This window comes from Epinephelus lanceolatus, chromosome 22 (genome assembly GCF_041903045.1).
Source record: "Epinephelus lanceolatus isolate andai-2023 chromosome 22, ASM4190304v1, whole genome shotgun sequence".
Taxonomy (NCBI): domain Eukaryota; kingdom Metazoa; phylum Chordata; class Actinopteri; order Perciformes; family Serranidae; genus Epinephelus; species Epinephelus lanceolatus.
The window spans coordinates 21,974,644-21,988,811 of record NC_135755.1 but is presented as its reverse complement, the minus strand read 5'-3'; the positions used below and the strand labels follow the sequence as shown (position 1 = coordinate 21,988,811).

Below are 14,168 nucleotides of genomic sequence, written 5' to 3'. Positions count from 1 at the left end.
TATATACAATATTTTATTATTGTATAGATCCCATTTTCTTATTTGTAAATATATGTCTGTCTATATTTCTTTTTAAAACACACAAAAAAAAAATACACTAAGGACACTCAAATGGCCAGCAGCAGCCCTGACGCCTACCCACCAAAGCAGAATGTACAAAACCAACATTGTATACTGGCAACTGGGTTATCTAAAAACAGATTAGGTACATGCTATAGTTGAATTCATTGCTTACAATGAATTAAACCATGTTGATGACGGAAAAAGACATGACGTTGTTGCACAGTTTGATTGACAGGGAACTGACAGGTGTTCTGACGGGTGTTCTCATAAAAAAGCAAAGGAACAAAAACAAAAACACAAGAGGAATGTGATTAAACATTACCAAGATTTTTTTTTAAACTAGTGCAGTAAATCAAAAAATAAAATTAAATAAGGTATAAATTAAAATATGTTGCCAAATAAAATAATTACAATATGTTAATCATATTACTTTTTAAAATGTATTTGGTTCCACTTCACTTTCATTTCTGTATTAATTTGTCTGACGTCACTAACTGGCATGCTGTTGGAGATTCTTTCATACCGTGCACAGGTGGAATGCAGTAAGAGGACAATGTTATTCTAAGACCAAAGATGGCTGTACATGATGAGGGTGAGCCAAGAAACTGATGGCAATGACGCCCTGTTAATTTTCAGCATTGATGTGGGAGGAATCATCTCTGAGTCATGTCATTATTAGTCACAAAGCACTATAGAAAGGCATTAATTGACAAGGACTGCTACACAGGTGAAATGTTTGTAATGTCATAGATGTGACCAGGATTACATAAATTACAATTAAAGCAGTGTAAATGCTAAAGTAAATCTAAACTAGATCAAAAAAGAGAGGACTTCTTCTAAGTAGTATCTATTCTTCTTCTTCTTCTACTTTGGTAAGTAAACTTTTAAAGCTTTTTAAAGAACAGCTAGGTCTGACGAAGTACCTTGATTGGACAGGAAGCCTTCAATGAGTGCTGAAATAGAGCATAATGTCACTGGGACTTTTGATTATACATGTCATGTCTGCTTTACATGTGTTCTAAACTGTTAATTACATAATGGTCAATCATTAAATAACGCTTCCTTAGATGATGGACAAACATTTGCTGAACCAAAATATTTTTCATGTCATCTCCACGGGAGGAAATCAACAGCGTTTACTGATCCACTGATTTTATTCCCCAACCCACAATTAGGAGTGAGGGGAATCTGCCGCTCACAGACAGACTGGGAGCAACTCAATCAGTGTAAATACAGTTAGATATTTGTTTTATTTAAACAGCTGTCTGTGCAGATGATAACTCACTAAACAAATCACAGCCGTGATTCAGCACACGTTAAGAAAACTGAATATTCAGCCATTGTAGAATATGACTATTAATTGATGCTGCATGACTTGTGTTAAACGAGTGGAGAAACATAACGAATAGATGGCTTTTGGAGAAAGTGAGATGGGTCACTGAATGAAGACATAGAAATTGGTTGAATCAGATTCTAACAAACTACTACTACTACTTTTTTTTAAACCCCTCTCCGTGGTGAGATTGCAAGTCAGGGCCGGCTACTATAGCAGAACCACTATAGCTGGTAATAAAAAAAAGCCCCAAAACACATCATGGTCATTATTCTGAATATTTTGTATATACATTAAAAGAGGTACTCATGAAACAAATTTAAAGGTCTATTAAACAAAAAAAAAAAAAAATGGCTTTCTGTTATTGAAAAGCCTAACAATTAGATGATTTAACCCTTTCACGCATAGTGGTCACTACAATGGACATCTATTTTAAAGCCATTTTCTCGTATATGCATGGGTTTTAAAGCTATAGTTGACCCTTTATGACCCTAGTGTGTCATGACATACATTTTCTGTAAGTGCAACACAAATCTATCAAAACTAAGATGAAGAAATATCTTGCCAACTTCTCTGTAATACCAGACCTTTGCAGGAAAATAACATTTGGTAACATTTAACATCTAAGTAGTAATACAGTTGTTAGAATTTCCACATTTTGATTTTATGTTGGGGAGGAAGCTTTAATTATTCATCTGTCCACTAAACTCATTTGTTTTGAGATTATTTTTGTAGAAAATGTTAGTTGATAAAATATACAGTTCAACAGGGGAGGTGTGTAGGGGGACCAAAGAGTCAAAAGCCATGAGCTGAATGAGGGAAGAAGGGAGGGGGGACAGTAGAGACAAGAAGAAAGACGGAAGGGAGAGGCTGAGGAGTCAGAACCAAGGTTCAACGCTTATGCATTGCATTTAAAAGTATTAGAATATGTTATTTTCATTGCTTTATAATTCTTCGGTTGAAAACTTAAACTAATGCTGTCCACCCAAGTGGACATGTAAAAAAAATCCTTGAAAAATGCATGTTTAAAAAATGAACTTCAAATTCTTTTTTTTTTTAAACCTTAAGATGAATAAAAAAAAACTTGACTGACATATTCATAATTCACACATGAAAGGGTTAATCATCTGCAGTAATTATCGACTTGACAAAGCTCCTGCCACAGGTATGGAAGACTTTAAATTTGATTTTTATTTTTAAAAAAAAAGAATATAAATTTTATTTATAATGTTTTTTATTCATTATTTTATTTTTTGTCATTTTGGTTTGAAATAAAGTAATTAATTAATTCATTCACTATAAAACCCACATCAATGTAATTCCTCATCAAGCAAAGAAACTCCACAGCAAGATACAGAGAGGTGACATTTCACAAAAAAAAAAAAAACCCAAGATGATAGGAGAAAAATAAATTAAGGCAGATGCTTCCACACAGGTGTGCTGCATGGTGCAATTAGGCAATAAACATCCAATAATTCTCTGTAAATGCAGAGCAGGCCTAGTTGATTCTGATTTTCAATCGAGATGCCAAGAGGAAAAGATCTCAGTGACCCTGAAAGAGGGATCATTGTTGTGGTACAGGTGGCAGGAGCTTCAGTCACATGTATGCTCAACTGGCTTGTATTTCAGGAACAGCACAAAAGATTCATGGGAAATTTTTAACTGGCTTTTCAGGTTGTGTCAATGACCACACCTCACAACAGTTCCAGTATGTGCTCTGCACACGCCTTTTCCCTTTGCTCTGACATCTGTTCAAACAAAACTAAAAGCCACATTTCCAGTTCTATAAGACTGTCCTGAGCTGCTGTGGTGCTTTAAATAAATTCTAATGATAGCATACTAACACGTATGAATGTTTTGCAGGTGTTTGTTCATGGATCAGAGCATTGGACTAATTAAGACTTTGATGTGGTAATGGTTTGGGATGAAAAGTTGCAGGATTTCCTAAAATAATACAATTTATCCTGATGGGTAATAAATGTCTTTATCAAATTCCATGGCAATCCATCACAGTGAAGTTCACCTTTGACCTTTTGGATATAAAATGTCATCACTTCATTACTTTATTCTATTAGACATATGTGTGAAGTTTTGTCATAGTTAGCGTAGGAATTCTTGAGTAATAGACAAAAACATGTTACGTGAGGTCACATTGACTTTGACCTTTTACAAAAAAAATCTAATCACTTACTTTACGTCCAAGTAGACGTTTGTGTCAAATTTAAAGAAATTACCCGTTTATGAGATATCATGTTGAGATATCATGTTCACGAGAATGAGACAAGGTCACACTGACCTTGACCTTTGACAACCAACATCCAATCAGTTCATTGTTGAATCCAAGTGAAACGTGTGCCAAATTTGAAGAAATTCCCTTGAGGTATTCTTAAAATATCACATTCAAAAGAATGAGACAGATGGTGTCACATGGACTTGACCTTTGACCTATGACCATCAAAACCTTATCAGTTCTTCATTGCATTAAAGTGAATGTTTGTGTCAAATTTGAAGAAATTCCCTCAAGGCGTTCTTAGGATATCACATTCACAAGAATGAGACAGTTAACGTCACAGTGACCTTGGCCCTTTGATGTATGACCACCTAAATCTAATCAGTTCATTGTTGAGTGCAAGTGGGCATTTGTGGAAAAAAAAATCCCTCACACTGTTCTTGGGATATCATATTCAAGACAATGAGATGAATGCAAGGTCACAGCGACATTGACCCTTGACCACCAAAATGTAATCAATTAGTCCTCAAGTCCAAGTCAACCATTGTACCAAATTTTAAGAAATTCCCTGAAGGCGTGCTTGAGATATCATGCTCACAAAAATGGGACAGACAAGGTCACAGTGACCTTGATCTTTGACCTATGGCCACCAAAAACTAAGCAGTTCATCACTGAGTCAAAGTGAACATTTTGCCAAATTTGAATAAATTCTCCTGAGGCATTCTTGAGATATCTATTAACAAGGATGGGGCAGATGTACGGATGTACGAATGATTGGACGGACATAAAGATGGACAACCTAAAAAGAATAGTGCCTCCCGCCATGGCTATCACTGGTGCAGACACATAATAATAATTAAAAAAACCCCATAAAGGAACACGCAGAAATTTTTGATTGAGTTTAATAACTTTGAAGTACTTAAACTGTGCACTGTAAAGCTCTATCACCAAAGAAAATAGAAGTATCAGATCTGGATTCTGTATTGGCAGATTCTCGATATTAAATGACTTGGATCAGGATTGGGGATACAAAACACTTGGTCCGGATGTCCCTAATTTAGATATTTCAGTATGGACAAAGTGGTGGACCACCATCAGATTAAATATTTATCTCTCATTTTGACTTTATTTTTTTGACATATTATACATGAATTCAAAACTCAACCTAGGTGAATGTATTTCAAATATATTGGATTTTTTTTTTAAGTCAACAAAGATGAAATGTTGATGAAATTTAGACATGGAGGGATTAAAAACTGAAATTGGTGAGAATAATCATGTGAACAGAGATGATATGAATTTAACTCTTGGGGCTTTACTGGGGCAAAAACATAACAATATTAACATTACCATAAATGGCTGTAAATATTCTGCTGTTATAGGTAATAATACTGACTGATTCTACAGGTCCAAAAGCAGACAAGATGGGTGTGGGACCCATCTTACCAATACTGCTGATAATTATGGGTAAGTAAGTAATTACATTATTAACTAATTGAAAGACAATACTAAAAAAAGTTTAACATATTTCTTGCTGTGATTCATCACATTTTCTACAAATAGGGGCCAATGAAATTGGTGAGGCAATGACAACTGTCAACCACTTATTTACAACACTTGCAGTACCAACAACAACCGCTGAGCCAACCACAACTGGCTTCACTGTAGCTCCCATTGAAGTTGTGCTTCTCAAAGCAACCTTGGAAGAAGAGTTTGTACCAGAACTCAATGATTCAGACAGTGAACAATACAGAGAGCTTGAAGAACAAGTGGTAGAAATGGTAAGTAACACTTAGAGTTACAGGTAACATTTGTTGCTCCCTGGTGTAACTTTGCCCTGCTGTTTGACTTTCTTTGAAAAACACTGTAATATTACTATGCTTAATGTTCCTCCTTTGTCTTTCCTGCTTACAGTGTGACTTCATTTTCCGTCTAAGCTTTGGGCCCACGTTCATCCGCACTGTTGTCTTGGAATTTCGGTAATATTCTAAATCTTGAAAGTCTCTTAGGCTGTATTGTAATTACTACAAAACTACATGGACAGTTACAGTCAGTAGAAATAAAGTTTTTCAAAGTGTTGGACAAAAAGAAAATCTAAAATTTGATCAAACAACACATCTAGAAAACCTGCTGTAATTTCACAAGATAAGATTTAACTGATATGTGCTTTTAACACCCAAGGTCAAACATGGGAAAAGTGGAGGTAGAAGTGGGGCTGGAGTTCAACACCACGGTATCACCGACCCCAGAAGCTGATTTGGTTGTAAACACCTTGAAAAGAGCTGCGAATGACATCAACAACCCCTTCAACCTCACTATTGATCCTAACTCCATTGAAGTCATGGGTAAGTAAACTTTTCATACATGGAGGTAAATTTCCCTCAAGAAAATATTAAAGCTAGAAAATGCAGCAAAAAATATTTCTTTTTTTCATCAACTGCTTATTAACAATACCCCTAGTACCAACAACTGCTGAGCCGACAACAACCGCTGAGCCGACAACAACCGCTGAGCCAACCACAACTGGCTTCACCGTAGCTCCCACTGAAGTTGTGCTTCTCAAAGCAACCTTGGAAGAAGAGTTTGTACCAGAACTCAATGATCCAGACAGTGAACAATACAGAGAGCTTGAAGAACAAGTGGTAGAAACGGTAAGTAACACTTAGAGTTACAGGTAACATTTGTTGCTCCCTGGTGTAACTTTGCCCTGCTGTTTGACTTTCTTTGAAAAACACTGTAATATTACTATGATTAATGTTCCTCCTTTTTCTTTCCTGCTTACAGTGTGACTTCATCTTCAGTCAAAGCTTTGAGTCTACGTTCATCCGCACTATTGTCTTGGAATTTAGGTAATATTCCACATCCTGAAAGTCTCTTGCTTAGGCTGCATCGTCATGACAACAAAACTAGGTTGACGAACACGGTCAATCGAAATGAAGTCTTCAAAGTGTTGGACCATTTGATCAAACAAAAAGTCAAGAAAACCTGCTGTAATTTTACAACATAAGAATTGACTGAGATGTGCTTTTACCACGCAAGGTCAAACATGGGAAACGTGGAGGTGGAGGTGGAGCTCGAGTTCAACACCACGGCATCACCGACCCCAGAGGCTGATTTGGTTGTAACCACCTTGAAAAGAGCTGTGAATGACTCCAACAACCCCTTCAACCTCACTATTGATCCTAACTCCATTGAAGTCACGGGTAAATAAACTTTTCATACATGGAGCTAAATTTCCCTCCAGTAAATATTAAATCTGGAAAATGCAGCAAATAATATTTCTCTTTTTCATCAACTGCTTATTAACGATACCCCTAGTACCAACAACTGCTGAGCCGACAACAACCGCTGAGCCAACCACAACTGGCTTCACCGCAGCTCCCACTGAAGTTGTGCTTCTCAAAGCAACCTTGGAAGAAGAGTTTGTACCAGAACTCAATGATCCAGACAGTGAACAATACAGAGAGCTTGAAGAACAAGTGGTAGAAACGGTAAGTAACACTTAGAGTTACAGGTAACATTTGTTGCTCCCTGGTGTAACTTTGCCCTGCTGTTTGACTTTCTTTGAAAAACACTGTAATATTACTATGATTAATGTTCCTCATTTTTCTTTCCTGCTTACAGTGTGACTTCATCTTCAGTCAAAGCTTTGAGTCTACGTTCATCCGCACTATTGTCTTGGAATTTAGGTAATATTCCACATCTTGAAAGTCTCTTGCTTAGGCTGCATCGTCATGACAACAAAACTAGGTTGACGAACACGGTCAATCGAAATGAAGCCTTCAAAGTGTTGGACCATTTGATCAAACAAAAAGTCAAGAAAACCTGCTGTAATTTTACAACATAAGAATTGACTGAGATGTGCTTTTACCACGCAAGGTCAAACATGGGAAACGTGGAGGTGGAGGTGGAGCTCGAGTTCAATACCACGGTATCACCGACCCCAGAGGCTGATTTGGTTGTAACCACCTTGAAAAGAGCTGTGAATGACTCCAACAACCCCTTCAACCTCACTATTGATCCTAACTCCATTGAAGTCACGGGTAAATAAACTTTTCATACATGGAGCTAAATTTCCCTCCAGTAAATATTAAATCTGGAAAATGCAGCAAATAATATTTCTCTTTTTAATCAACTGCTTATTAACGATACCCCTAGTACCAACAACTGCTGAGCCGACAACAACCGCTGAGCCAACCACAACTGGCTTCACCGCAGCTCCCACTGAAGTTGTGCTTCTCAAAGCAACCTTGGAAGAAGAGTTTGTACCAGAACTCAATGATCCAGACAGTGAACAATACAGAGAGCTTGAAGAACAAGTGGTAGAAACGGTAAGTAACACTTAGAGTTACAGGTAACATTTGTTGCTCCCTGGTGTAACTTTGCCCTGCTGTTTGACTTTCTTTGAAAAACACTGTAATATTACTATGATTAATGTTCCTCATTTTTCTTTCCTGCTTACAGTGTGACTTCATCTTCAGTCAAAGCTTTGAGTCTACGTTCATCCGCACTATTGTCTTGGAATTTAGGTAATATTCCACATCTTGAAAGTCTCTTGCTTAGGCTGCATCGTCATGACAACAAAACTAGGTTGACGAACACGGTCAATCGAAATGAAGTCTTCAAAGTGTTGGACCATTTGATCAAACAAAAAGTCAAGAAAACCTGCTGTAATTTTACAACATAAGAATTGACTGAGATGTGCTTTTACCACGCAAGGTCAAACATGGGAAACGTGGAGGTGGAGGTGGAGCTCGAGTTCAACACCATGGCATCACCGACCCCAGAGGCTGATTTGGTTGTAACCACCTTGAAAAGAGCTGTGAATGACTCCAACAACCCCTTCAACCTCACTATTGATCCTAACTCCATTGAAGTCACGGGTAAATAAACTTTTCATACATGGAGCTAAATTTCCCTCCAGTAAATATTAAATCTTGAAAATGCAGCAAATAATATTTCTCTTTTTCATCAACTGCTTATTAACAATACCCGTAGTACCAACAACTGCTGAGCCGACAACAACCGCTGAGCCAACCACAACTGGCTTCACCGCAGCTCCCACTGAAGTTGTGCTTCTCAAAGCAACCTTGGAAGAAGAGTTTGTACCAGAACTCAATGATCCAGACAGTGAACAATACAGAGAGCTTGAAGAACAAGTGGTAGAAACGGTAAGTAACACTTAGAGTTACAGGTAACATTTGTTGCTCCCTGGTGTAACTTTGCCCTGCTGTTTGACTTTCTTTGAAAAACACTGTAATATTACTATGATTAATGTTCCTCCTTTTTCTTTCCTGCTTACAGTGTGACTTCATCTTCAGTCAAAGCTTTGAGTCTACGTTCATCCGCACTATTGTCTTGGAATTTAGGTAATATTCCACATCCTGAAAGTCTCTTGCTTAGGCTGCATCGTCATGACAACAAAACTAGGTTGACGAACACGGTCAATCGAAATGAAGTCTTCAAAGTGTTGGACCATTTGATCAAACAAAAAGTCAAGAAAACCTGCTGTAATTTTACAACATAAGAATTGACTGAGATGTGCTTTTACCACACAAGGTCAAACATGGGAAACGTGGAGGTGGAGGTGGAGCTCGAGTTCAACACCACGGCATCACCGACCCCAGAGGCTGATTTGGTTGTAACCACCTTGAAAAGAGCTGTGAATGACTCCAACAACCCCTTCAACCTCACTATTGATCCTAACTCCATTGAAGTCACGGGTAAATAAACTTTTCATACATGGAGCTAAATTTCCCTCCAGTAAATATTAAATCTGGAAAATGCAGCAAATAATATTTCTCTTTTTCATCAACTGCTTATTAACGATACCCCTAGTACCAACAACTGCTGAGCCGACAACAACCGCTGAGCCAACCACAACTGGCTTCACCGCAGCTCCCACTGAAGTTGTGCTTCTCAAAGCAACCTTGGAAGAAGAGTTTGTACCAGAACTCAATGATCCAGACAGTGAACAATACAGAGAGCTTGAAGAACAAGTGGTAGAAACGGTAAGTAACACTTAGAGTTACAGGTAACATTTGTTGCTCCCTGGTGTAACTTTGCCCTGCTGTTTGACTTTCTTTGAAAAACACTGTAATATTACTATGATTAATGTTCCTCATTTTTCTTTCCTGCTTACAGTGTGACTTCATCTTCAGTCAAAGCTTTGAGTCTACGTTCATCCGCACTATTGTCTTGGAATTTAGGTAATATTCCACATCTTGAAAGTCTCTTGCTTAGGCTGCATCGTCATGACAACAAAACTAGGTTGACGAACACGGTCAATCGAAATGAAGCCTTCAAAGTGTTGGACCATTTGATCAAACAAAAAGTCAAGAAAACCTGCTGTAATTTTACAACATAAGAATTGACTGAGATGTGCTTTTACCACGCAAGGTCAAACATGGGAAACGTGGAGGTGGAGGTGGAGCTCGAGTTCAATACCACGGTATCACCGACCCCAGAGGCTGATTTGGTTGTAACCACCTTGAAAAGAGCTGTGAATGACTCCAACAACCCCTTCAACCTCACTATTGATCCTAACTCCATTGAAGTCACGGGTAAATAAACTTTTCATACATGGAGCTAAATTTCCCTCCAGTAAATATTAAATCTGGAAAATGCAGCAAATAATATTTCTCTTTTTAATCAACTGCTTATTAACGATACCCCTAGTACCAACAACTGCTGAGCCGACAACAACCGCTGAGCCAACCACAACTGGCTTCACCGCAGCTCCCACTGAAGTTGTGCTTCTCAAAGCAACCTTGGAAGAAGAGTTTGTACCAGAACTCAATGATCCAGACAGTGAACAATACAGAGAGCTTGAAGAACAAGTGGTAGAAACGGTAAGTAACACTTAGAGTTACAGGTAACATTTGTTGCTCCCTGGTGTAACTTTGCCCTGCTGTTTGACTTTCTTTGAAAAACACTGTAATATTACTATGATTAATGTTCCTCATTTTTCTTTCCTGCTTACAGTGTGACTTCATCTTCAGTCAAAGCTTTGAGTCTACGTTCATCCGCACTATTGTCTTGGAATTTAGGTAATATTCCACATCTTGAAAGTCTCTTGCTTAGGCTGCATCGTCATGACAACAAAACTAGGTTGACGAACACGGTCAATCGAAATGAAGTCTTCAAAGTGTTGGACCATTTGATCAAACAAAAAGTCAAGAAAACCTGCTGTAATTTTACAACATAAGAATTGACTGAGATGTGCTTTTACCACGCAAGGTCAAACATGGGAAACGTGGAGGTGGAGGTGGAGCTCGAGTTCAACACCATGGCATCACCGACCCCAGAGGCTGATTTGGTTGTAACCACCTTGAAAAGAGCTGTGAATGACTCCAACAACCCCTTCAACCTCACTATTGATCCTAACTCCATTGAAGTCACGGGTAAATAAACTTTTCATACATGGAGCTAAATTTCCCTCCAGTAAATATTAAATCTTGAAAATGCAGCAAATAATATTTCTCTTTTTCATCAACTGCTTATTAACAATACCCGTAGTACCAACAACTGCTGAGCCGACAACAACCGCTGAGCCAACCACAACTGGCTTCACCGCAGCTCCCACTGAAGTTGTGCTTCTCAAAGCAACCTTGGAAGAAGAGTTTGTACCAGAACTCAATGATCCAGACAGTGAACAATACAGAGAGCTTGAAGAACAAGTGGTAGAAACGGTAAGTAACACTTAGAGTTACAGGTAACATTTGTTGCTCCCTGGTGTAACTTTGCCCTGCTGTTTGACTTTCTTTGAAAAACACTGTAATATTACTATGATTAATGTTCCTCATTTTTCTTTCCTGCTTACAGTGTGACTTCATCTTCAGTCAAAGCTTTGAGTCTACGTTCATCCGCACTATTGTCTTGGAATTTAGGTAATATTCCACATCTTGAAAGTCTCTTGCTTAGGCTGCATCATCATGACAACAAAACTAGGTTGACGAACACGGTCAATCGAAATGAAGTCTTCAAAGTGTTGGACCATTTGATCAAACAAAAAGTCAAGAAAACCTGCTGTAATTTTACAACATAAGAATTGACTGAGATGTACTTTTACCACGCAAGGTCAAACATGGGAAACGTGGAGGTGGAGGTGGAGCTTGAGTTCAACACCACGGCATCACCGACCCCAGAGGCTGATTTGGTTGTAACCACCTTGAAAAGAGCTGTGAATGACTCCAACAACCCCTTCAACCTCACTATTGATCCTAACTCCATTGAAGTCACGGGTAAATAAACTTTTCATACATGGAGCTAAATTTCCCTCCAGTAAATATTAAATCTTGAAAATGCAGCAAATAATATTTCTCTTTTTCATCAACTGCTTATTAACGATACCCCTAGTACCAACAACTGCTGAGCCGACAACAACCGCTGAGCCAACCACAACTGGCTTCACCGCAGCTCCCACTGAAGTTGTGCTTCTCAAAGCAACCTTGGAAGAAGAGTTTGTACCAGAACTCAATGATCCAGACAGTGAACAATACAGAGAGCTTGAAGAACAAGTGGTAGAAACGGTAAGTAACACTTAGAGTTACAGGTAACATTTGTTGCTCCCTGGTGTAACTTTGCCCTGCTGTTTGACTTTCTTTGAAAAACACTGTAATATTACTATGATTAATGTTCCTCATTTTTCTTTCCTGCTTACAGTGTGACTTCATCTTCAGTCAAAGCTTTGAGTCTACGTTCATCCGCACTATTGTCTTGGAATTTAGGTAATATTCCACATCTTGAAAGTCTCTTGCTTAGGCTGCATCGTCATGACAACAAAACTAGGTTGACGAACACGGTCAATCGAAATGAAGTCTTCAAAGTGTTGGACCATTTGATCAAACAAAAAGTCAAGAAAACCTGCTGTAATTTTACAACATAAGAATTGACTGAGATGTGCTTTTACCACGCAAGGTCAAACATGGGAAACGTGGAGGTGGAGGTGGAGCTCGAGTTCAACACCACAGCATCACCGACCCCAGAGGCTGATTTGGTTGTAACCACCTTGAAAAGAGCTGTGAATGACTCCAACAACCCCTTCAACCTCACTATTGATCCTAACTCCATTGAAGTCACGGGTAGGTAAACTTTTCATACATGGAGCTAAATTTCCCTCCAGTAAATATTAAATCTTGAAAATGCAGCAAATAATATTTCTCTTTTTCATCAACTGCTTATTAACAACACCCGTAGTACCAACAACTGCTGAGCCGACAACAACCGCTGAGCCAACCACAACTGGCTTCACCGTAGCTCCCACTGAAGTTGTGCTTCTCAAAGCAACCTTGGAAGAAGAGTTTGTACCAGAACTCAATGATCCAGACAGTGAACAATACAGAGAGCTTGAAGAACAAGTGGTAGAAACGGTAAGTAACACTTAGAGTTACAGGTAACATTTGTTGCTCCCTGGTGTAACTTTGCCCTGCTGTTTGACTTTCTTTGAAAAACACTGTAATATTACTATGATTAATGTTCCTCATTTTTCTTTCCTGCTTACAGTGTGACTTCATCTTCAGTCAAAGCTTTGAGTCTACGTTCATCCGCACTATTGTCTTGGAATTTAGGTAATATTCCACATCTTGAAAGTCTCTTGCTTAGGCTGCATCGTCATGACAACAAAACTAGGTTGACGAACACGATCAATAGAAATAAAGCCTTTAAAGTGTTGGACCATTTGATCAAACAAAAAGTCAAGAAAACCTGCTGTTATTTTACAACATAAGAATTGACTGAGATGTACTTTTACCACGCAAGGTCAAACATGGGAAACGTGGAGGTGGAGGTGGAGCTTGAGTTCAACACCACGGCATCACCAACCCCAGAGGCTGATTTGGTTGTAACCACCTTGAAAAGAGCTGTGAATGACTCCAACAACCCCTTCAACCTCACTATTGATCCTAACTCCATTGAAGTCACGGGTAAATAAACTTTTCATACATGGAGCTAAATTTCCCTCCAGTAAATATTAAATCTGGAAAATGCAGCAAATAATATTTCTCTTTTTCATCAACTGCTTATTAACAATACCCGTAGTACCAACAACTGCTGAGCCGACAACAACCGCTGAGCCAACCACAACTGGCTTCACCGCAGCTCCCACTGAAGTTGTGCTTCTCAAAGCAACCTTGGAAGAAGAGTTTGTACCAGAACTCAATGATCCAGACAGTGAACAATACAGAGAGCTTGAAGAACAAGTGGTAGAAACGGTAAGTAACACTTAGAGTTACAGGTAACATTTGTTGCTCCCTGGTGTAACTTTGCCCTGCTGTTTGACTTTCTTTGAAAAACACTGTAATATTACTATGATTAATGTTCCTCATTTTTCTTTCCTGCTTACAGTGTGACTTCATCTTCAGTCAAAGCTTTGAGTCTACGTTCATCCGCACTATTGTCTTGGAATTTAGGTAATATTCCACATCTTGAAAGTCTCTTGCTTAGGCTGCATCGTCATGACAACAAAACTAGGTTGACGAACACGGTCAATCGAAATGAAGCCTTCAAAGTGTTGGACCATTTGATCAAACAAAAAGTCAAGAA

At 38.6% G+C, this 14,168-nt stretch overlaps 1 protein-coding gene across 1 annotated transcript in view; it reads left to right on the top strand.

Moving 5' to 3' along the window:
* The first annotated feature begins 583 nt into the window (after positions 1–583).
* Positions 584–14,168, top strand: part of LOC117246434 (uncharacterized) — a 75,333-nt gene continuing 61,748 nt past the window's right edge. Inside the window, exons 1-5 of the mRNA XM_078164118.1 lie at positions 584–935; positions 5,034–5,093; positions 5,190–5,407; positions 5,541–5,605; positions 5,808–5,971. Of these exons, the coding sequence (XP_078020244.1) occupies positions 5,051–5,093; positions 5,190–5,407; positions 5,541–5,605; positions 5,808–5,971 (490 nt within the window). The 5' untranslated portion in view covers positions 584–935; positions 5,034–5,050. The remainder of the gene's footprint in view (positions 936–5,033; positions 5,094–5,189; positions 5,408–5,540; positions 5,606–5,807; positions 5,972–14,168) is intronic.